Source organism: Tiliqua scincoides, chromosome 7, assembly GCF_035046505.1.
Source record: "Tiliqua scincoides isolate rTilSci1 chromosome 7, rTilSci1.hap2, whole genome shotgun sequence".
NCBI lineage: Eukaryota > Metazoa > Chordata > Lepidosauria > Squamata > Scincidae > Tiliqua > Tiliqua scincoides.
The window spans coordinates 79,478,847-79,504,156 of NC_089827.1; the positions used below are offsets into that span (position 1 = coordinate 79,478,847).

Consider the following 25,310-nt stretch of genomic DNA (forward strand, 5'->3'; position numbering starts at 1 on the left):
TGTTGCCTACGCAATTGGTTCCAGTGGTCCCCAAAACAATTGGGATGTCAGTGGTTCCCAAACTTTTTGGCACCAAGACCCACTTTTTTCAACAACGTTCTATCGCGACCCACCTAAGTTTACCAGACTTTTTAGAAAAAGGATACCTAGAAAGAAATTTTATTTATTTATTTATTTATTTATTTATTTATTTATTTATTTATTAGTAATAATAATCAAGGTCGATAAGTTACAAGAAGGTGTGAAACATTGAAAGCCAATTCAGGGTCAACAACAACAACAACAACAACAGTATTTATATACCGATTTTCAACAGGGTTAGTTCAACACAGCGCAGGTGACAGCTATTCTACAATTCATTCAGCCTGTGTGAACAAACAGCCCACAACAGATGCACCCTAATAATAATAATAATAATAATAATAATAATAATAATAATAATACAGGTATTTATATACTGCCTTTCTAGGTCCTCAGATTTCTCCTCAGACTTTATTCAAGGCGGTTTACATAGGCAGGCTATTTAAATCCCCATAGGGATTTTTACAATTGAAAGAAAGTTCTATCTTTGAAGAACCACAACATTCAGATGTTTCTTTCTGATCTGTCTTCACATTCTGGCCTCCATCCTCCCACGCTCAGGGCAGATGGAATAGCTCGGCTTCAGCTTGTCAGCTGCTTCAAGGTCGCACGGTGCCGGTGGCCTCGAACTGGCGACCTTGTGGATGTTATCTTCAGGCAAATGGAGGCTCTACCCTCTAGACCAGACCAGACCCTAGACAAGAAGGGGTCCACTTTTTGGCCAATTGCTACTGTCATCTAATTCACAGCCAGATCTGTCAATTGCATGGGGAATGCTTCTCGATCACACTGCTCTCAGCTGAAACCAATTTGATAAACCTCATAGGCTCCTTTGAGGCCTTTGCAATTTTAAAAAAATCACAGGAAAGGGTTGGTGTATGTATATCATACTAGCCTTGTTCACACATTTCATTCAACACATGTACAGCTTGTTTACAGTGGACACAAGACTGCTGATCTATAAGCACATGCAAGTACTTATACATGTTACGTTCAACACATGTTTAAGGAGCCTACTCCCTGTGTTGACTTTTTAAATGAATGTTTGTGCAATTATTCACACAAAATCTGTGCACGTATGAACAGGTGACAGCCCAGGCACAATGGAACAAGTAAGTAACTCTACTTCGTACCTGATTTCCAAAAGGGCAGCCATTTTGAGTTAAGGAAATCCACTTTTTGTTACATAAGGGGTCTTTGTATTCTGGTTAATTGATCATATTATTTGATAGAATACAGATAATGCAATGTGGGTTGTTTCATTGCATTCTCTATTAAATTACTAATCAAATAATCTATAACTTGATGGTATTACTTGTAAATACCACAGTTTTCAAAATTTTCGCTACTAGTGGTGTCACCCCCCGAGAATGTCCAAGTTGTCCATTGTCCATCTAAAATCAAGGAGACGTACCTTTGGGGGTTTCCTTCAAGGACTTATCTTAGTGAGGCTATGGAAATATTGTGTGTTTCTTCAAAATTGGATGATGCACCTGGAAGACTCCACTGTACCAATTTATATGCAGAACAAATGTTCTTCTCTAGTGGCAGCGTAGTGGTTTTTTGTTTCCATTGACGGAACACACAACTCTTTGGCAAAAGTTTCCCTTGTAATTAAGGGGGTTTGTTGCACATTACCAGTACGTAATTTGCCAGCTTGTGGTCCATCACTATAACCACCCATTCACTTGGAAAGAGTTGCTACTCATTCCCTAGAATTTTATGCAGAAAGAGTGATGCTTTCACGACAGGTTGCATTTTGGCTAGAAACTGTGACTTGGTTGTGGGCTCGCGGTTAGGGACGAAGAGCTGTGATGAAATGCGCAACTGCTGTTCTTTTCTTTCAGGGAGGTAAGATCAGAAAACAATTCATAGCACTGTGAAATTCTTGCTGTTCGTTGTCACCTTCAGCCACAAAAGTCCAGGCTTTCCAAAATGAAAAGGGAAAAACAAAGAGAAAAAAAGCCCTGATGATCACCCAGCTTTTGCTCCGTCTGTAGTTGACAACAGAAACCCCAGACTAACTTCCTCTCCTGCATCACAGGTTCTGTGTTCGAGAGTGACTGAAACACTTACTCATCAGTCAAAAATACTTGTTACATCATTCTCCTCTCAGGATGGTTCTTGTCTTCACAGTTTCCAAACTAAAAACTGGCAATGCTGAAGAAAAAGAGATGATTGAATCATTTCTATCTTTCATTCTATTCTCTCTACTGATTGTCTCACCAATAAATTATATTATTGCCTAGTATCCTGTTTCTATTAACAGCTAAGAAAAATAATTTTGAAATCTGGGCCTTAGGATGTTAAAGGCCCAATCCTATCCTTGAGATACACTGACACAATGACAGCCCAGCTTGCATAGAGGATGAATGCTGGAGCAACATCAGAAAAATGTTCTTATGTTCTTAAAATGCTGTGCCAATGTAGGTCAGATGCCTCTTGGATACCAGGGCTCCCTGGAGAAGAGGCCAGAACTGGGAGATTGGGGCATGATATGGGACATAGGAGGGACATGGATGGAATGAGGAGGAGTTTGAGGTACACCATATCCTAATCCTTCTTCGGAGACAGACATGCCCCTGGTGCCAGAAAAACACTATGCCAATGACAGAGAGGGTATAGGTAGGAGTAACCCCAAAGGGATCGCAGAAAACTGCACTTCCTGCCACCCCCCTTGCCTGCTCATTTTCCTTCTAGCACATAGACTTCATTTGACAGCCAGTCACAGCACAGCAACCCCAGTGTGACAAACAAGTTAAAACCATGGACTGAGGTCTGACTCCTTTTTGTCAGCCTGCAGCCATGTTGCAGCAGGCATGGGAATCCAGCTAATTGGAAGTTGAGTTGCTCCTTTGCTGCCGATGCTACTGTAACTCCTGGGTGGGTGGGTGTGTGCTGCGGCATCCTTGTGGTCATATTGTATGTTTGAGTATAGTGTTCCAAACAACACAGTCCTGGAACGTGCTGGAATCCCTAGCACGTATGCACTGCTGAAACAGAGACGCCTGCGTTGGCTCGGTCATGTCGTGAGAATGGATGATGGCCGGATCCCAAAGGATCTCCTCTATGGAGAACTCGTGCAAGGAAAGCGCCCTACAGGTAGACCACAGCTGCGATACAAGGACATCTGCAAGAGGGATCTGAAGGCCTGAGCAGTGGACCTCAACAGGTGGGAAACCCTGGCCTCTGAGCAGCCCGCTTGGAGGCAGGCTGTGCAGCATGGCCTTTCCCAGTTTGAAGAGACACTTGGCCAACAGTCTGAGGCTAAGAAGGAAGGCCCATAGCCAGGGAGACAGACCAGGGACAGACTGCACTTGCTCTCGGTGTGGAAGGGATTATCACTCCTGAATTGGCCTCTTCAGCCACACTAGACGCTGTTCCAGAACCACCTTTCAGAGCGCGATACCAGAGTCTCTCGAGACTGAAGGTTGCCAACTAGTGTCCTTGAGGCATCACCCTGTGGTTGGAGTGGTGCCTCTTAGTGTGTTGCTCATTCCTAGTGGTTGGCAGGGGTTGACCCCCACTCCAGCATCGACCACTCACTGACCCTACACCTGCCCCCACTCTGTACTCAGTTTACCCTGGTAGCACGTCTCTGGAAGCCAGGGTTGGAGCAGACTGGATCCAGTGACTAACTCCTTGGTCATCACACTGAAGACACATGGCTGTCAAGTGCATGATGTGCCAATTTCATGGTTGTGACACACGGATGTCTCACAAATGACATGCCAACTTCATAGCAATGACCCAGGGACCTCACACTGATGATGCACTGATGTCACAGCAGTGCCATCAGGACACCACTCCATGGATAACAGGCTGGGTTGGTGTTTCCATAGATAGTGGAAGTATTACTGGGAAGGGCTATACAGGAGTTGCTTTGCCAGGACAAGCTTGGCATTTGGGCCTTGTTGCACTATTGGTGTGGCATGGCCAGGACAGGCTTAGGTATGACATTGTGCTGGCATCCTTGCAGCATGACGTGGCTTCTCAGTACAGTAGGACCTTTAGGAATCCAAGATTGTTGCTGTTCGATAATGCTGAGCAACTTATCCGAGCAGAATATCAAGCTCTCTGTAGCATATTTGTTAACTTTACCAGAACTGAGGTATGCAAGCCCTGTAAAGATACCTTGAGCCTACCAAGGTTCAAAGGACATGTACTGTGAAGCCCGTCAATAATGCTCTAATGGCTGCTTAGGGAAACCAACTGATAAAGATTGTCAAGTTATCCAACAGCACAGACACCCGTGACGGATCTTGATTATTCAGGAACTTCTCCAAGCCAGATCAGCCATGCAAGATACAGAGCCTTACCTTAACACGAAGGCTGTGGGACAGCACCATCTATTGGATGGAGGAGTTGCTTCTATTGTGGAATCATTACAATCGGTGGTCTTAAACCTGGAAGTGAACTGGAAGCGGGCATTGTTTGATCATATGAACAAGTTTTATTTGATGATCAAACAGCCACAGCAGGGGTGATTTGGGTGGACTATGGCATGTTTTGAGGCACAGGGTAACACTTTTTCCTGCTCAAAAAATCCTCACTGAAGTTTCTATCTGCCCCGCTTAGCAATTATTTCCAGAATAGAGGCGGGTGTGTGTGTGCAAAAAGCCACTCCAAGGAGAGATTTTTGGTGCATTTGTGCCATGGGCAAAAACATAATCCTGAATCAAACCAACCACCACTGTGGGTTTTAAGTATTAAAAGACAGGGATGTGCGGTGGGTGGGGAGAAAGAGACTTCCCCACCAGAGTCCTTTGAAAAGCGCTGCTGCCGTGTGAGGCATGCAAGCACTCACAACCCACGAGCTCCACCACAGTTCTCAGTCACGGAAAGGACTCCCCTGCATCAGCATTTTGCAGGCAAATCCAAGCATGGGCATGTCTGGAATACGTAATCAGGAAGTATGCCAGGTGGGGGGGCCTGGCTAACCAGCACAGTCCCACAGTCCTTTTTGCTATGGTTTGACTGAACAGAGGAAGAACAACTGCAGGGGGCTTGTGGTTAAAGTTGTTCCACTGCAAGAGGACAGTGCCACATGGAACAACCCCTGCAGAAGATGCCAACATGAAGGCAAGCCCAGAGCATGCCCAGCATGGGCTACCACAGGTCCCAAGAGCCCTGGCATCGAGCATGTCAACAAAATGTGCAGGTCAAACCAAGCCGAAGAATGACACAAGAAGAGTCCTGCTGGGTCAGGCCATCTAGTGGTCAGCCATACTACTGTGGTGGCTTCCCACAGTGGTCAGCCAGATATGCCTCTGGGGAAGCCCACACACACAGGCAAGAGGGAGCATATTCTCGCTCTCGTGACTTGCAGCCCTTCATGCAGAATCACAGAAACCTGATTCAGTAGCAAACAACACTAACTGCCCGCAGAAGTCCTGCTCAGTGCACAATCTGAAGTGGTTTCAAACAAAGTCACCCCCAGCTGCTCGCTGGAGAGCAGAGGGCTGAAGAAGCCAATCTGACAACTTGCTTTAGCTAGTGGTTTCTGCAAGCACAAGGTTGGAGAGCCCTCAAAGTTTTGCAGAACCTTTGATGGCTACAAGCTTGAATCAGGGCCACAGAGAGCTGGCATTGGGCCTCGGGCAAGTTGCCTGTTTGGCCCCGGTCCTAAACTTTCCGACATACCAAATATTACTACAGTTTTAAAACAAGTTTTGAATTGACCGTTTTAACTGAGCATGAGTAACACTGAGATATCGAATATAATATATGTCATCTAACAACTGAAGCACTGGCCTTCATCTAGGCCAGGGATGTCAAACTCATTTCATACAGAGGGCTGAAGTTAGCACTCGTGATGCCTGCTGAGGACTGGAAATGACATCACTAAAAAGTGACATCTTTAAGCAGATGATGACCAGAAATCAGCACTTTGTTCTCATGTAGAAACTCATTAGCTGCAAAATGACAGAAGAGAAAATGTGCAAATCTTGTTCATATTTTCAAAATATGAGAGGGCCCAATTATCAAGCCGGGAGAGCCCAATTATAATGGCGGCCAGATAAATTGCTTGGGGGACACTTTCAGTGGGCCTTATGCTTGACACCCCTGATCAGGCTGTCTGAAAGACTGTACTCTCCCCTACAAGACTGTGTGAGAGGTCCTTCTCTCACGCCCACCACCCCAACATCCTGACTTTGAGTAGTGCTATTGTGTTTCTTTTCTTCCACTTCAGCAAAGTCCTCATTTGCTTTTTTTTATAATAACTTTTTCTACTCTTCTGTGCTCCATACTTATGTTTGTTCTGAATAATGGAAGATCAGAAGATCATCAGGATGTAGTGTTGACAGGAAGGGCAGGGCTGGCTCCACAGCTGAAATCAATCAAAGCCAATGGATACTCTGATGGACACCTGAGCTTCATTTGACCTTGATGGGATTTTGAATGGACATGTACTGAAGAGATGGTTCACCTGAGCCTAATCTGGATTTAACAAGGGGCTGCAGGAATAAAACAGCCTGCAGAAGAGACATACAGGGATGGACCCACACCACACAGAGAAGGTGTGGTGCCAGTACCTGCCTGGAGGAGGGACTCTTCTGCAGTGGGCTGCTACAGGGAAGACTGGACTGTGCTTTGGAGATTGGATGGTGGACTTGAACTGGAGGCTTCAGACCATTACCCACTAAGTTACATGGAGTTATGGGGACGGGAAAGCCTCTGGACAAGAGGAATTGCAGGGAGTGTGTTCAGAGGAATAAATTTTGTTAATTGCTCAAACTGATAAGGAGTTCTGTAGTCATTCCTTTGCACACTGCAGCTGCTGTTCTTGAAAAAGTTGGTGTTAATTAGCCCCAAAGTGGGCATTGGGAGACAGAAATATTTGGATGGGACATTCTCCATACAATCTACAGTCTCTGCTGGGCTCAGAGGACCCTCCAGAGGTGAGAGGAGTGGAGCTTCCCTTGCTTTCGGAGGGTGGGGACAGGCATTTGCCCGTATCCATGTTTTCAGGTAAACATGGGGGAGTTCCAGGCTACAGAGGCATGCCTGTATATACAGGAAGAAATATACAGGTATCTGTGCATTCTTTCATTTCCAGGACAACTGGAGCATGTGGATTGGGAAAATTTCATGGGAGGAACGGGGTTAAGCCACCCCTTCCCCCAGCACCACCACAGCAATCAAATTAACAATCCCATGCAGCTGCTTAGATGTAGGAAGAAATCCCAGGGAAAATCAACTTTGAAGTAGGAAAATAACTGTGACAGATCTTGATCATAGATCTCCCACATCAGATTAGTTTGGCTCTAAAATGCTTACTGAAAATTGAAAACAAATCTACAAGGACTGTACAAGGCTGCCACCTAGTGGGTGTAAAAAAAAGGCATAATTCTGTTTAAGAACCTAAGAACAGCCCCACTGGATCAGGCCATAGGCCCATCTAGTCCAGCTTCCTGTATCACACAGCGGCCCCCCCAAATGCCCAGGGAGCACACCAGATAACAAGAGACCTCATCCTGGTGCCCTCCCTTGCATCTGGCATTCTGACATAGCCCATTTCTAAAATCAGAAGATTGCACATACACATTATGGCTTGTAAACTGTAATGGATTTTTCCTCCAGAAACTTGTCCAATCCCCTTTTAAAGGCATCCAGGCCAGATGCCATCCCCACATCCTGTGGCAAGGAGTTCCACAGACCAACCACACGCTTAGTAAAGAACTATTTTCTTTTGACTGTTCTAACTCTCCCAACACTCAATTTTAGTGGATGTCCCCTGGTTCTGGTGTGATGTGAGAGTGTAAAGAGCATCTCTCTATCCACTCTGTCCATCCCCTGCATAATTTTGTATGTCTCAATCATGTCCCCCCTCAGGCGCCTCTTTTCTAGGCTGAAGAGGCCCAAACGCTGGCCCACACCAGACAACAAGAGACCTGCATCCTGGTGCCCTCCCTTGCATCTGACATAGCCCATTTCTAAAATCAGGAGGTTGCACATACACAGCATGGCTTGTGACCCGTAATGGATTTTTCCTCCAGAAACTTGTCCAATCCTTTAAAGGCCAGATGCCGTCACCACATCCTGTGGTAAGGAGTTCCACAGACCAACCACATGCTGAGTAAAGAAATATTTTCTTTTGTCTGCCTTAACCTGCCCGACACTCAATTTTAGTGGATGCCCCCTGGTTCTAGTGTTAAGTGAGAGGGAAAAGAGCATCTCTCTATCCACTCTATCCATCCCATGCATAATTTTCTATGTCTCAATCACTCCCCCCTCAGCTGCCTTTTTTCTAGACTGAAGAACCCCTTCAAACTAAGTGATTTGCACCCCCTCTAGCTACACAACTTTTCAAAGGCATACCTACATAGGGCTATTCCTGGTCAAAACAGGAGTGTGCTGGTAAGATCTGGGCACAGACCACTATGTTGCTGCCAGATAGCAGAAAAATGCTAATTTGTTAGTCAATGCCAAATTTCTGCCATTCTAAACAGACATTTTTGTTTCTGTTGCTGAGCTTCACAAATGTGGCATCTCACAGAAATGGGACATTATCATGATGGTTGTAGCTGGGTGGTGAAATTCCTTGTTTCGTTCTCTTGTCAAAACACTCTGTTCAATCAGTGTTACTTCTTCTGGAACAGCAAACTTGTATTTACAGTGTGTATGTTGCCACTTTTCTGAAAAGGAGAGAACCCTCTGCTAATTGTGTACAGAACTGTAGTGGTTATCTACACAGGCGCTGAGCTTAGCCTTGGTAACATGGCAACCGGTAGGCAGGCAAACCTACTGCCCCCCCACTGGCACACCAGAGTGGGCCAGTTGCTGAGTCTTCTCCCAGAGCCTGTAAACAAAGGATGTAATGAAGAAGCGCATATCTAGGAATGTGTATTGCGGTCAAGCCAGAGCCAGCAGGTTTCTTAGCAGTGCAGATTTCAGCAACCTTCAGTAATTTTCCCTAAGTGTCATCATGTGCTTTGAGGATGAATAAAAGTCTGAGGAAGCTAGCCGGGAGGACTTCTCTCTCAATCTCATACCGTCCTACTTCCGGCTCAGCTCTCCCTGCATCAACCCTCTGAATGTCTGCTGTGTCTCTCATTGCTGACTTCTTGCTGCTCCGGTTCTAACTTTCAAACCCTCAGAGTGCTTCTGCTTTTAGCACTCTTCCTCAGGCGCCAAGGTTCTAAACATTAATACTTTTCAGAAAAAAACGAGGAAAATAATGCAACTGGTTATCCTCTGGTATATGTAGAGGTGGGGATGGGATAAGTGTTTAGGAAACTTGCTTTCTTCATGCTTGCAAGAGAATTTCTAAAAAGTTCAATATTACATGTACTTGTTAACATGCATGTGTATATCAGTTAAGTACTGATAACACTCAGTGGCGACAGAAAGTTCAATTGTGTGTGCATCTTCTGGAAATATATTATCCGTGGCCTAGCTAGAGGGGATGGAAAGCACTAAGTTTTGCAGGGAGCCTCACCACGGTGTGCAAGAGGCCCCTCCCTGCAAAACTTAGTGCTTTCCACCCCCTCTAGCTAGGCCACCGTATATTATCAAACCTTTTTAATGTTGAAATAGATCAGAAAAATAACTGAAAAATAATTCTCAGGCTACAACATTCCAAGAAATCCACTCAATGTTTTTTGGGGCTGTGTCAAAGATATTTAGGAGATCGGCGTGTAGAGTTGCTTAGGAATTTTTTTGACAGCAGCAAAATATCCATTACTATTATTTACCTACACACACACACACACACACACACACACACACACACAGATGGGGCGAGAGAGAGAGAGAGAGAGCGCGCTATGCTATGCTATGCTTTGCAGGAGGAATGCATCCTTAGGTGATTTCATTGTTGTGCAAACATTCTTAGTGCACAGCACCATGTAGTGGGACAATCGGATACAGCCTTTTGCCCCAGGTCAGCCATTTTCAACCACTGTGCCTTTGCACACTGGTGTGCCACGAATGGTCTTCAGGTGTGCTGTAGGATTTTGGGGGTCATTTATTAGTAGAGCCATTGGGGGGTGTGAGCCCCCTACTGGTAGCATGGTGTGCCTTGTCAATTGTCAAAAAACAGATGGTGTGCCTTAACAATTTTAGTACCTTGTCAGTGTGCCATGAGACAAAAAAGGTTGAAAAACACTGCCCTAGGCTATAAACCTGTACTATACAGACTTCCATTGTAATTGTATGGGACCACTGCCATATACATAGTCAGTCTTTTGCCAGAAATTGTAATGGCAGCAGCTGCTACTATTTCTGATACAGGAAGTCCCTGACAGTGAAAAGACAGAGCATCAACAATGGCAGCGGCCTGAGAGGTGGAGTGCATGCTGCATTTGTTGATTTCATTTTATTTTTTTAAAGGCCTTTCTGTTATGGAAAAGTAGGTTCCTGCTGATAGGGAATTTGCTATTTTAAAATGTCAAAAATCCCATAAGTGTTGGAGTTGTCAAAACCTGGAACATGAACCCAGATATTGTCTTACAGGATGGTCTCTCTCCTTGCATTTGCTTAACTAAGATGATGGATGAGAAGTGACCAAACGCACACGTGAGAACAGATGGTGCAACTTTATCACACTTCATGCTTAAACTGGGAAGTTCAGCAAAAGACAAACTTTAGACCTCCAACTTCTGCCTTAAAATGTAATCCAGTAAGGCAGTGGTACTCATTCTTTTCCGGCCAGTGGCTCCCTTGACCCCCGTGACTCCCCATCATGTTCCTGAGGGCTGGAAGTGACATCGTTAAACAGGAAGTAGCCAGAAATATTAACTATATTAAATATAATATTATAATATCTATCATAATATATTAAATATTAAATATATATTAACTATATTAATTATATTAATCATATCATTAATTAAATGCAGATCTTAAAAATATATTATTAATACACAGCAATATACATGCTTTATAAATGATCAGCTATTTAGGTTTATACTCTCTACGATGTCTGTACAGAGTTCTCACCTATCAAATGTATGCCTAATAAAGGTTTTGTTGATTGTTGTTGATTGATATAAATGATCAGCTGCTGATCACTGTTGGAGACAGGATGCTGGAGTAGGTAGATTTTGTCTGGCCCAGGAGGACTCATTTTTTTAAACTTTGTAAGCATACCAATAGAATTGTTTTATCAAATAAACTTTGTGAACAACCCGTCTGACCAACATCACACACACACACCCCTGTGGACCCCAATCCAACTAGTCATTTCTCCATTCTCCTTGGATAGGATTGAACCCTTTATTAATTTAATGAAATTAAATTTTTCCAGCAGCTGGTGGGGAAAACAAAAATAGACCATGAAAATGTATCAGAGCTGATAAGGGTTTGGTTAGGAAGCTGATTTGTCTCCTATACTAGGAGATGCACAGCTCAAGCCTATGCATGTCTACTCAGAAGTAAGTCCCATTAGAGTCAATGGGGCTTACTCCCAGGAAAGTGTGGATAGGATTGGGCTAGCAGTCACTTCATCAATGGCTGATAAGCATTCCCTTCAAACAGCAAGATTCATCACTTTAAAAATACAGCCTTTCCTCTTCAGTCAAACAACAAGATTAATAAATCACGTTAAAAACAGTACCCCTTTTCTGCTCCTGGCCAAGTAAAGCATGTGCTTCTCTCTCTCTCCCCCCCCCCCTTTGCCAGCTGCATGGAAGCAACTTTAAGAGCCCTGGTGACTGGTAAAATAGGAAGCGTTTTGTTTGGGGAGGGAGAGGAAAGTGGGAAGGTTTGGAGATTGAAAGAGGGGAGTGGAAGAGGGAGGGGGTTGAAAAGAGAGATTTCACTTTGATGGGAAGCGATCCCAGGCTGGGAACTAGGAACCAACCAGACAAGCATCAGCAAGGGTTAAGGACTGCAAGCTGAGCAAGCTTTGGAAACAACATGCAGCGAACACAGAAGGCGGCAGCCTCGGAGTGGGGGAGAAGAGGGCGGGGTGGCAGCAGCAGCCCCTCTCGCAGCTGAGCAGCTCCCGTTTCTTCTACTTTAAAAAAAGCACAGAAGACGGGCTCGTATTCTGCCCAGGGGTGTGACTGTATCGCTGTGGGAGGACATCCCGCACCTCCTCTTTGAGTTCCTGGCACCTCCCTAAAGAGCCGCGCCGCACAGTTTGACTAACACTGCAGTAAGGAATGGTTAGAGGTAGCAAGGGAGATGGAAATATTGTGGCATTCTTAAGACTGTTTTAATCAATTCACACTTAATGAGTCATAATGATGAGATATGAAAATGCAGAGAATTCAGATTATAAAGGTGAAACCTGAAGGTCTTTGTTATTAGAGCTATGATGTGGCTTTCCACCAGCATCCAGACAAAGTCCCATTTCCTTGCAAGTTAAATTATTATTATTATTATTATTATTATTATTATTATTATTATTATTATTATTATTATTATACTTTATTTTTACCCTGCCTTTCTTCCCAAAGGGACTCAAGGCGGCTTACAAAACAAAGGTTAAAACAGTTAAAAACATAATTTAAAAACAGATAAAAAACTTAAATTAAATAATTTTATTAAATAATTAAATAAAGGAATGCTTCTGGAACAAAATACAAGATGCTATAATGTTCAAAAGCACCCCAGGTGTAGTCAGTGCATCAAGATGAATGGACCAACATGTGATAGCAGCAGATCCCCCCCCCCCACCAAGCATTTAAATGTAGAGCTGCTCCAATCACATGCAAAGAAAGGGGTGGGATTCTGATTCTTCGCAGTGGCGTAGCTAGAGGGGGTGCAGAGCACTACGTTTTGCAGGGAGCCTCACCACAGCATGCAAGCAGCCCCTCCCCTTTGGAACCATTCTGGGAGGGAGCAAAACGGAGGTATTCACCTCTCTGCCTCCCTGTGTTCACCTCCATTTTTTGCTCCTCTGCCTGGAATGGCTCCAAAGGGGAGGAAGTGGGGCTGTTTGCACGCTGCAATGAGGCTCCCTGAAAAACTTATTTGTTTTGCACCCCCTCTAGCTACTCCATTGATTCTTAGAACAAAATTGGCATGCAGGTGGGGAGGGGGGCTAAACACTCCTTCCCTGACTTTCCTCCCCATTGTTTGTCTGCCTCTCCAGTGCAGTTTTTTTCCCCCTTTTCTTCAATACTGGAAGTTTGAGTCTAAGGCCCATTCGTGAAAAAAAAAATGGGTTTGATTTTTTTTCAGAACCTCATGTTTAAAATACTTTTTCAAATAGTTTTCACCATTGCTTGTGTCAACAGCAGCAGAACACTGAACACAATGGGACTTGCTTCTGAGTAGACATGACTAGAATTGCACTGTCATTGATTTTTCCAAGTATCTATATCTGAGCCAAGATTTTAACTTGGTCTCAATGTCTAAGATCCAGCAGCCTATCTGCTACTGAACATTATAGCCTTTCCTTTGAATCTGCTCAGTAAGAAGCAAATATGTCAGGAAGGGTTCAGCAACCTGGGTTTCTCTCCAATGTATTGGTTTGAATGGTCAAGAAGATTTTGGCATTGCTTTGTTTCATTTTGCAGAATGATAATTCCAAACTTTGGCTCCTACACACACTTGCAGCCGGACGTGGTGCAATACCGAAAGAGCTTTATTGATGATTTTTGCTTCCTCTTAAATGAATCCTAAAGACTCTCAAAGCCTCTAGCAGATGAAGCAGACTTCAGCAAGGGAAGGGATTTCTGGGTCAGATGCGAACCTCATCAAAGTCATTCTGAAGAAATCCAGTTTCAATTCTATATGTTGCCACCTACTCGGCCGGTTGTGGGAGTTTATGTTCCATACAGTGGCTTTTACTGTCTGCAACAGGAAGCTCAAACTGTACGACGTTCAGTCATTTTGAAGATATTCACAGGAAAAGCTGTTTTTCAAACAGTCTGGTTTCTTCTCCTAGTTCAGATAAAGACAGCTCAGCAGGAAGACCAAGAGCCTTCCCTTCACTGGAAGTTTTCTTCCTTGATTCCACGAAACCTGTAAGGTGGAACTCGACAGAATCGGAGTATCTGTTCCCAGAATCATTAGCTTGGAGCGCCATAATCTAAACCAGTCCTTCTGTGCTATTCAGCCCAACTCTATGCATGTCTAGTTAGAAGAAAGTTCCATTCTAGTCAGTGGGGTTTGCTCCCAGAGTAGTGTGCATAGGACTGCAGCCTTAGAGACCACTCCATTCCAATTTTCCAGCACTGAGGCAGCCTTGACGGCTTGAGGAGGCCTCTGTGAGTTGTTGTCCCCACAGGATGCGGCACATGCTCTGTTAGCACAAGTGCATCAGCCTTGGAACACTGGATAGGATTGGGTCCTTTGTCTGGGAAATCATCCCATTACTCAATGGGAAGACATGATCCTTAAGATTGCAATTCTATACACACTTGCATGGAAGCCAGTGCCGTTGAATTCAGTGGGGCTTACTTCTGAGTAGACATGCGTAGGCTTGTACTGCATACATAGGAAGAAGGCACTCACATCAATAACCCCCTGTCATCTCAGCATCAGTTTGATCCGCCGTATTCCACATTTTATAATGGGGTTTTAGAAAGCCTTTTCTATATGAGGTAGGACTAATTCCGGGTTTGAGGAAGCCCTCAGCAAAGTGATAGGTTCTGAGTTGTCTGTGACAGATCAGGAGAGAAATCTTGAGGTGCTGGTGGACAGCTTGATAAAAGTGTCAACCCAATGTGCAGCAGGAGTAAAGAAGGTTAATTCCATTTTTGGGATCATTAAAAGGGGTTGAGAATAAAAGAACCAGCATTATTATACCTTTGTACGCATTGATGGTAAGACCATCTCTGAAGTATTGCATACAATTCTGGTCACCACATCTCAAAAAGTACATAATGGAACTGGGAAAGGTGCAGAAGAGAGTTAGCAAAATGACTATTGGGCTGGGGCACCTCCCTTACGAGGAAAGGCTACAGTATTTGGGGCTCTTCAGTCTAGAACAGGGGTGCCCAAACCCTGGCCCCGGGGCCACTTGCAGCCCTCAGGGGCTCTCAATCTGGCCCTCAGGGAACCCCCAGTCTCCAATGAGTTTCTGGCCCTTCAGAGATTTGGTGGAGACTGTGATGGCCCGACGCAACTGCTCTCAGCATGATGACAACTGTTTGACCTCTGGCATGAGCTGTGGGACGAGGGCTCCCTCCACTGCTTGCTGTTTCACATCTGTGGTGTAGCAGTGGCAGTGAAGGAAAGGCTGGCCTTGCTATGTGCAAGGCCTTTTATAGGCCTTGAGCTACTACAAGATCTTCATTCATTAATATGTTCAATCTCTAATAAATTCATTTATGTAAATTTATTCAAATTTTAAATGTAAATTAATTCTTTTTTTCCTGGCCCCTGTCATAGTGCCAGAGAGATGATGTGGCCCTCCTGCCAAAAAGTTTGGACACCCCTGGTCTAGAAAAAAAAGTGCCTGAGGGAGGTGACATGATTGAGTCATATAAAATTATTAATGGGATGAACAGAGTGGATAGAGGGATTTTTTTCCCCTCTAACATAACACCAGAACCAGGAGGCATCCACTATAGCTGATTGGTGGGAGAGTTAGAAAAGACAAAAGGAAATATTTCCTTACCCAGCATGCAATTAATCTGTGGAACTCCTTGCCACAGGATGTTGTAATGCACCTGACCTAGATGCGTTTAAAAGGGCATTTGGCAGATTTATGACTGGTCTGTATCCAGTGCAAGGTAGGAGATGTATCCCACACAACTTGGAGTAAGGGGATTTATTTCACCTTACCCCATGTCGCGTGGTAGACACCTGAGAGTTAGGACAGACAAAAGAAAACATTTCTTTACTCAGCATGTAATTAGTCTGTGGAACTCCTTGCCACATGATGTGATGATGGCATCTGTTGTAGATGCCTTTAAAAGAGGATTGGACAAATTTCTGGGGGAAAAGTCCATCACAGGCTACAAGCCATGATGTGTATGTGCAACTTCCTGATTTTAGAAGTGGGTTCCCTCAGAATGCTAGATGCAAGGGAGGGCACCAGGATGCAGGTCTCTTGTTACCTGGTGTGCTCCCTGGGGCATTTGGTGGGCCACTGTGAGATACAGGAAGCTGGACTAGATGGGCCTATGGCCTGATCCAGTGGGGCTGTTCTTATGTTCTTAACTACAATTCCCAGGAAGCCTTGCAGGTCTCTTGTTATCTGGTGTGCTCCCTGGGGCATTTGGTGGGCCGCTGTGAGATACAGGAAGCTGGACTAGATGGGCCTGTGGCCTGATCCAGCGGGGCTGTTCTTATGTTCTTAACTACAATTCCCAGGAAGCCTTGCAGGTCTCTTGTTATCTGGTGTGCTCCCTGGGGCATTTGGTGGGCCGCTGTGAGATACAGAAAGCTGGACTAAATGGGCCTATGGCCTGATCCAGCGGGGCTGTTCTTATGTTCTTAACTACAATTCCCAGGAAGCCTTGCAGGTCTCTTGTTATCTGGTGTGCTCCCTGGGGCATTTGGTGGGCCGCTGTGAGATACAGAAAGCTGGACTAAATGGGCCTATGGCCTGATCCAGCGGGGCTGTTCTTATGTTCTTAACTACAATTCCCAGGAAGCCTTGCAGGTCTCTTGTTATCTGGTGTGCTCCCTGGGGCAGTTGGTGGGCCACTGTGAGATACAGGAAGCTGGACTAGATGGGCCTATGGCCTGATCCAGCGGGGCTGTTCTTATGTTCTTAACTACAATTCCCAGGAGGCCTTGCAGGTCTCTTGTGATCTGGTGTGCTCCTGGGGGCATTTGGTGGGCCGCTGTGAGATGCAGGAAGCTGGGCTAGATGGGCCTGTGGCCTGATCCAGCGGGGCTGTTCTTATGTTCTTAACTACAATTCCCAGGAGGCCTTGCAGGTCTCTTGTAATCTGGTGTGCTCCCTGGGGCATTTGGTGGGCCGCTGTGAGATACAGGAAGCTGGGCTAGATGGGCCTGTGGCCTGATCCAGCGGGGCTGTTCTTATGTTCTTAACTACAATTCCCAGGAAGCCTTGCAGGTCTCTTGTTATCTGGTGTGCTCCCTGGGGCAGTTGGTGGGCCACTGTGAGATACAGGAAGCTGGACTAGATGGGCCTATGGCCTGATCCAGTGGGGCTGTTCTTATGTTCTTAACTACAATTCCCAGGAAGCCTTGCAGGTCTCTTGTTATCTGGTGTGCTCCCTGGGGCATTTGGTGGGCCGCTGTGAGATACAGGAAGCTGGACTAGATGGGCCTATGGCCTGATCCAGTGGGGCTGTTCTTATGTTCTTAACTACAATTCCCAGGAAGCCTTGCAGGTCTCTTGTTATCTGGTGTGCTCCCTGGGGCATTTGGTGGGCCGCTGTGAGATACAGGAAGCTGGACTAGATGGGCCTATGGCCTGATCCAGCGGGGCTGTTCTTATGTTCTTAACTACAATTCCCAGGAGGCCTTGCAGGTCTCTTGTGATCTGGTGTGCTCCTGGGGGCATTTGGTGGGCTGCTGTGAGATGCAGGAAGCTGGGCTAGATGGGCCTGTGGCCTGATCCAGCGGGGCTGTTCTTATGTTCTTAACTACAATTCCCAGGAGGCCTTGCAGGTCTTCTTGTTATCTGGTGTGCTCCCTGGGGCAGTTGGTGGGCCGCTGTGAGATACAGGAGGCTGGACTAGATGGGCCTATGGCCTGATCCAGTGGGGCTGTTCTTATGTTCTTAACTACAATTCCCAGGAGGCCTTGCAGGTCTCTTGTTATCTGGTGTGCTCCCTGGGGCAGTTGGTGGGCCACTGTGAGATACAGGAAGCTGGACTAGATGGGCCTATGGCCTGATCCAGTGGGGCTGTTCTTATGTTCTTAACTACAATTCCCAGGAAGCCTTGCAGGTCTCTTGTAATCTGGTGTGCTCCCTGGGGCATTTGGTGGGCCGCTGTGAGATACAGGAAGCTGGACTAGATGGGCCTATGGCCTGATCCAGCGGGGCTGTTCTTATGTTCTTAACTACAATTCCCAGGAGGCCTTGCAGGTCTATTGTTATCTGGTGTGCTCCTGGGGGCATTTGGTGGGCCGCTGTGAGATACAGGAAGCTGGGCTAGATGGGCCTATGGCCTGATCCAGCGGGGCTGTTCTTATGTTCTTAACTACAATTCCCAGGAGGCCTTGCAGGTCTCTTGTAATCTGGTGTGCTCCCTGGGGCATTTGGTGGGCCGCTGTGAGATACAGGAAGCTGGGCTAGATGGGCCTATGGCCTGATCCAGCGGGGCTGTTCTTATGTTCTTAACTACAATTCCCAGGAGGCCTTGCAGGTCTATTGTTATCTGGTGTGCTCCTGGGGGCATTTGGTGGGCCGCTGTGAGATGCAGGAAGCTGGGCTAGATGGGCCTATGGCCTGATCCAGCGGGGCTGTTCTTATGTTCTTAACTACAATTCCCAGGAGGCCTTGCAGGTCTATTGTTATCTGGTGTGCTCCCTGGGGCATTTGGTGGGCCGCTGTGAGATACAGGAGGCTGGACTAGATGGGCCTATGGCCTGATCCAGCGGGGCTGTTCTTATGTTCTTAAACTACAATTCCCAGGAGGCCTTGCAGGTCTCTAGTTATCTGGTGTGCTCCCTGGGGCATTTGGTGGGCCGCTGTGAGATACAGGAAGCTGGACTAGATGGGCCTATGGCCTGATCCAGTGCGGCTGTTTTTATGTTCTAATGGGGCTACAGAATCATGGGAAGAAATATGAAGCAATGTCTATTACAAAGGCAAGTAAGTGAGAAAATGCAGCACAAGAAGAAATTGATGAGTTTCTTCACAAAATATTTACCTTAATATGGACCTGCCACCTAGCAAGAGGGTAATAGGATGCAAATAGGTGCTCAAAGTTGAGCAAGGTGCAGCAGGAAAAGTGGAATACTACTAATAGTACTCCCATTAAGGTTTGTTGTGGTACAACTGTGCACCTCCCAGTCAAGTTCCATGTGGAACAGAGCTCAGCAACCCAGATGATGAGATGCTGAAGGGAACCACAATTACAAAGCAAGGCTAGTTGCAAAAGCTACGCACAGAAGTATAGGGAGGTCTGTGGTGGGGTTGCTATCTGAGACCAAGAGCCCAGTCCTCTCTTCCCCCACCCCACTGTTGCAGCCACACTATAAAGGAAACAGGTACATATGTGGTGAAACAGGTACATAGTTGAACTTCTTTGAAAAATGAATACGCACACACAAAACAGTTATAATATTCAAACCAATGTATATTTTATAGTAGATAAAATATAGACATCAGAATATTCATCATTACTCCAGTAACTCCATCTTTAAATTTAAATCCTAAGTGTCTTCTAGAATATATCTATAAATAAATCTTCACTCATAAATTATGTTCATCATGTAACAATCTGTAAATATCTAGCTATGTAAATATCTTAAAATAAATTATTAAATAAGATATCATTAAATACCTGCTAAAATATTTTCTAAGATAATATGATATCGGTGTTCTCTGGAGAGAAGTTAACGGAAGAAGCAATGCCTTCTCCAAAGGTATCTCAGTAACTAGAAACAATTAAACATCTTTCATGGTGTTGCTATCAGAAAATCCACTTTTAGGTTTAGCAAATGAGCCACAAGAGAGCATTGCTTTTGGTCACCATTCATTCTTGACATGCTTTCCCAAAATTCATTGGCTTGAGAGGTGAATTTCATTGAAACCTATGAACTTGTGGATCGGTGATGGACGTATCATTCTACTGGGCTCACACAGAGGTCTAGTTTGAATGGGTACTTACACATGGTTGTTGAATACATTAGCAGCCAAATTCCTGTGATGGCATGGACTTGAAAAGCACTACTGCTCTTACAGGAATTGGGGTGCTCACATATAGACCATCCACACATATAGACATCCACACAAACAATATCACCATGTGAACACAGCAGAGCGTGGTAGTAGCAGCCCACTTTCAATGGCCTTCTTGGGTTCCCCTCCCTGTATTCCCCACCCTTTTTAAACAAAATCCTTTCTTTTCTACAACATTGCTACACCTGTTGATGCATGACATACTCAGATCTGACCTGGTTCTCACTTTTCAGTAGGTGAGCTTTGCATTATGTTGAGATACCAGCCCTCAACTCAGGGGTGTTCCCAAGAAGTATGTCTCTACTATTAAATCTATAGATAAAAAACTCAGGCTGCAACCCTATACACATGTACCTGAGAGTAAACCCCACTGAACACAGTGGGGCTGACTTCCAAATAAACGTGTATAGGGATGTTTTGACATTTGCTGGGTTCCATTTGAGCAAGAAGACTTGTGCGTATTGTCTTTAAAGTTGACTGGTTATATTTTCATTGTCCCAGAGTGGCCACATTTGAAGAAGGCTCTTGGCATTGCAGTAATTCATTCAATTCTTCTTTTCGCTCTTGCTCGTTTTCTTTGGTGCTTCAGTGCAAGCATTTTCCAGATAGTCAAACAGCAGATCAAGCTCCCCAACCGCCTTGTTCTTTCCATTCTCTCCCAGCTGTAAAATCAACCAGAGACAGGTTCTTGAGAGGAATGAGTGATATAAATGTTCCAGATTATGCAACATAAACACTGTTAATCTTCTGCAGTTTAAAAAAAAAAATATGATGACAAAGGACAGGAATAAATGTGGTACCATTAAAAAAAAAAAAAAAGGAAAGAGCTCGGTCCTTCAGGACTTTCTTGTGCATAAGTCCCATTAAAGGAGCAGCAAATTAGCAAGAATATGAGTTGAACAAGAAATAGTCATGTTCTTGCATGGCTTCCATACATTTCAATGGGGCTTCAGCAGGAGAACTTCCAGGGGAAATGCTCTGTCTTTTCAAAATTCAACTAATTTGCTTTCAAACATGTCACAGGTCACTATCTTTTCTGAAATGTGATCCAGTGAAACAAGGGTGTGAGAAATGGGATTCATTCCTGCTCAGTCTCGACCTCACTGGACTGTCCAGCGCAGGTCAGCACCATCAAGAGAACCAGTGTTGAAGTCTCTCACACATGGTTCGAGACAAGACAAAACAAGACCAATAAGCCCATTAACAGAATGCTCACATGTAGCTGCCTTCCACTGAGTCAGCCTGTCACTGGTCCATCCAGGTCAATATTGTCTACACTAACCAGGGTTTCAAACACAGTTTCAGTCTGGCTTGGAGATGCTCAGAATTGACCCTGGGACTCAGTGGGTTTGTGTCACCCAGTAGGGGATGCCAGCTCTGATGGACCTCCTCCCATGCAGTGGGCAGGGAAATGCCCTGGATGGTGGGCATTGTGATTTACCATCACCCCACCCCCACTGGTTTTTTGGCTATAACTTTTGATAAAATAGAGCTATTTCAGTGCAGTTTATTGCATACTACATGATATTATATATTGATTGATATATCACATGTTAGCATTATTCAAAAATACAAAGATTTAAAAAAATTATGATGAGTAGAAGTGTCACCCCCCTGTGCGTGCCACCCGGTGCAGTCTGCATCTCCTGAGACCCCCCCCTACCAACACCACTGCTGGGACTTCTTGCATCCAAAGCCTGTGTTGTGACACTGAGCTATAGCCTCTCTCCCAAAATAATATATTTGCTCACTAATAATAAATATTAATAGTACCATGCCATCAACACTAACAGTATAGCAATAAATAAGAAAAAATTATTCACTAACTGTAAACAATATTTTCTCAATAATATCTGATATTATTATTATATATTATATATTATATTATATTATTAATAATAATAATAATAATAATATTTGCTTATCATTTTTCAACAACAAAAATTTCAACAAAGCCATCTTACATAGCAAAATAAATAAAAAATGGTTCCTTCACAGTCCTCCTTATTTTGCTTTTTCTAATTACCTATGTTAGAGTATAATAAGGAGGAATTACTTCATTTATATTTTACATAAAGACCTTCAGGATCTCTAATCTCTAGAGAAGCATACCATCAGGATTCTTGCAAGGGAATGACACCACTACAGTGTTAAGCACTAATTTCTCTCTGTATAGTCTATTTAAAACATTCCATTGTGAAACTGGGGCAGTTGTTCATTTCTAAAAAGAAATATTCCACCTCTGAATGAATATATGGGTTTGCATGTTTGAATGCACTCTCATGGTAAAAACAGTCTCCCTGCATGTAGAAAGCTAGCACACCAGGAGAAAGGTGTTCTAATACTGTGGGTGCTGTTATTATCTGTTTCCACTTTCTCCTGTTACAACAGGTTTATCAGAATCTCAGGTGTAATACTGTCCTTGAGAATGATTAACTTTGCAGTAAGGAGCAGTTCTGAACTGCCTGCATACCCTACTGACAGTGAATGCACTTTAAAGTAGCATGGTGGACCGTATGCTATGCTCAAGCTTCTTCTCCCTAATGCTGCCTTTGCTTCATAAGGGATGCATTCAAACACACATTCCTGCACATGCATTCTGGGGGCATGCAGCCCAGAAAGTTTGCACCACCTCCTAATTTGAATTTGCTCTTACGTAAGAGAAGGCAGGCATCCTCTCCATATTTTAAAAGAAACATACCTTGATCAATTTGTCCTTCATTTCCTCCAGATTCTTTTCAAGGTGTTCTTGACTTCCCAATGGTTTCTGAAAGAGGAAGTAAATACAGTCATGTGGTTTTTCACTTCACGCTTTCTCTCAACTTGCATTTCAGGAAATTTGGATGTCTTGATTTGAGGTTTCCTTTCTTATCCGCACCTCTGATTTGATGACTTGCTCTTATCGACAGTCTATTACTATCAGTGACATTGATCCACTTGGTGGCATAGCTGGAGGGGGGCGGTATGGTCAGTGTGTCAGGGAGCGTGTGAGCGGCCCCTCCCCTTCAGAGTCATTCCCGGTGGGGGGAGCAAAATGGAGCCATACGCCCCCCTCCAGCTACGCCACTGGATCCAATGAACACCTCTGGGGGGAAAGCAAAGACAGAAACTAAAGAGATGAGATTTCAAGAAAGCTGAGAAAAAAGAAAGAGAACCAGCAAAGGACTCTGGTTAGATTTGATGCTTACACAATCACTCAGTTTCGTATTCAAATGGGTGAAAAAAAATGCCACTTCTTGAGCACTGGGATATTGTTCCTTTAACTTGGAAAGGACATTGGTCACCACAATGTCAGTTACTCTCATCATCAGGTAGCAGTGGTCCTCCTTCTGCAGAGATAAGAGATAACAAAGACTGTTAACAACTGAGCAACAAAGAACTGAAAAGTCTTGTCACAGTGAGGGAAGAGAAAGATTAATTATTGCATGTAGAAAATGGGAAACTCACCTGGATGTTAGTGTACAAATGCTGCCTGATGAATCTGTTATCTGTGTCTGCATCAGAAAACCTGGCCTAGAAAAAGAGAGACAGAGTGAGTGCCTGGCAACATGAGGAACCTTTAAAAAAAAGTTCTACCTGGTTGTAAGCCAGCTCTGAGACTCTACAGCCCTCTAGTTCCACAATAGGACTGGGGGGTGCACAGAATATAGAAAATGGGCAAGGAAGGACAGAAGATAACTGTTAAGATGGTGAGCACAAAGCCCATCAAGGTAAGGTCTAAGGAGCACAGTATTCTAATGATTTGATGTGCAGAGCATAACTAATTGTGAACATTAGTAAGTGGAATGTAAATTAAAAACCCCAAGTTTCCAAGATCTAGAGACAGAAGAAAATTGGGAGTGGATCATGTGCCTGAGTATGAAAGAGTAATCTTCCAGTACTCGTTTTTCCCAGAGAGCCAATATCTTCCAGTGGGCTGTGGTTCCCCAGTGCTGTGTGCATATTTAAAATAAACAATAAGTACACCTGTCTCTGCAGACACTACCACAGCAGTGCCTTTTCAGAAGGGAAGAATGGCAGAAAGGAAGCAAAATATGGAGAGGTAATCCTAGACAAGTCATGCAGATACAACCATAGAGCGTGAATTCACTGCTTTACCAGTTTGGCCAAGGTATAGGTACGATTCCTGATGTAGGCTCGTTGAAAGATGTCTTTTTCGAGAACGCAGGAATGATTGGCATGAGTGTGTCCTTCCTTCAGGGGCAAAGGGCTTGCAAAGAAGAGGAGAGGTAGGCAAGCACAGAAGAGCATCCAAGCAAAGGAGAACCTCATCCATTTCAGCACAGGATTCATGGCAGCCACAGAAGTCCAGTGGAGATGCAGCAGCAATCTTTGAACCTTCAGGAGAGGGACAGAAAAAGAATTATGCCATTACCCAATGAAGGTACACAAAACATGTACAATTTTGTATGATCAAATGAATCTGTTTTATAAAATTGCTAATTCTATATGTAAAATATATTATCCTATTTAACAAGATAAAGATATTGGAAATAGGACTTACCTGTGATTTGGACGATGTGCTGCGAAGGAGCTGGAGACTTGCTTATATACACCCATCGTCTCCCTGTTCAAGAGAGTGATGAGTTGAAATGACATCAGCAAGTCTCTTACTTTCCACTATGGCTTCTGAGAATTACCTAACCACCATGTAAAAACCACAACACACAACCGCATTGGCTTTCTATTGTTCAATTTCTGATGAAGCGAATGACCCCATTGATAATGCTGGGGGCAGAAAGGGTTTTTTTTTTTGCTGTGACCTGAACCGTTGCAATTTCCAGGGGTTCCGGATCTGAAAAATGAAACATCATCCTGTAGCAGTTACTGTTACTGTCTACGTCAGAGCGGGCGCAAGACCAGGAACTTGCATTGGGAACTTATTTCCGTGCTATATGATCTTAATACCCCTGCTCTCTCGAAAGAGCGGTATCGATTATAGAATAATTTTCCTTTATGTCCTCTTTGTGTTACAGTAGTTCTTAACGGAGTATTTCCAACCCTGAGGAAGTGATTGTATTGTGCATGTGGTTTTTTTTTATACAACTTTGCTAAAAGTAAATGATAAATAGCAGTATAGTGATCCAAGCCAATGAATGCAACTTTGGGTTCTCTATTATTTTATTTATTTAATTAAAAGATTTAGACCCCACGTCTTACTCTTCTGGGAGCTCCAAGTGGATCCTGATAAGGATATTAGAGTGCCAGCCGTGGACTTGATGCTTTACATACTCACAAGACTGGCTGGTGCCCCCAAATGGCTTGCAATCTAGAGATTGACACAAGGCAAACGATAGAGGAAGGGGAGGGGGAAGGCGACAGGAATAAACAAGGGAAGTGTGTGATTGGGTCGGTGGCACATACTTAAGCTTAGCTGTAGTAGCGAATGGAGACAAACAGCCCAGTCCTAATTAACTCCCTGCGTGGTCATGTAGGATCTGTTTCATCCTGTTGGGGAGTTTTGGCCCTGGAGATCTCCTTGTGAAGGCCCCTGTGT

At 44.3% G+C, this 25,310-nt stretch overlaps 1 protein-coding gene across 1 annotated transcript; it reads right to left on the reverse strand.

Annotated features, from left to right (window-relative positions):
* Positions 1 to 20,358: 20,358 nt before the first annotated feature.
* Positions 20,359 to 24,106, reverse strand: IL22 (interleukin 22). The gene is made up of 5 exons (XM_066634603.1): positions 23,912 to 24,106; positions 23,261 to 23,326; positions 23,002 to 23,142; positions 22,515 to 22,580; positions 20,359 to 20,475 (listed from the first exon to the last, which is right to left on the reverse strand). Exons 1-5 carry the CDS (start codon positions 24,104 to 24,106, stop codon positions 20,359 to 20,361), a joined length of 585 nt encoding a protein of 194 aa, XP_066490700.1.
* Positions 24,107 to 25,310: the final 1,204 nt, after the last annotated feature.

Excerpts from the sequence above, each read along its gene's own strand:
- IL22 (XM_066634603.1), bottom strand. The coding sequence starts at position 24,106 with ATGAATCCTGTGCTGAAATGGATGAGGTTCTCCTTTGCTTGGATGCTC. Across the intron at positions 23,143-23,260 it reads ATTTGTACACTAACATCCAG|AAGGAGGACCACTGCTACCT; the intron begins GTGAGTTTCCCA and ends TTATCTCTGCAG. Across the intron at positions 20,476-22,514 it reads TGAAGGACAAATTGATCAAG|CTGGGAGAGAATGGAAAGAA; the intron begins GTATGTTTCTTT and ends TTGATTTTACAG.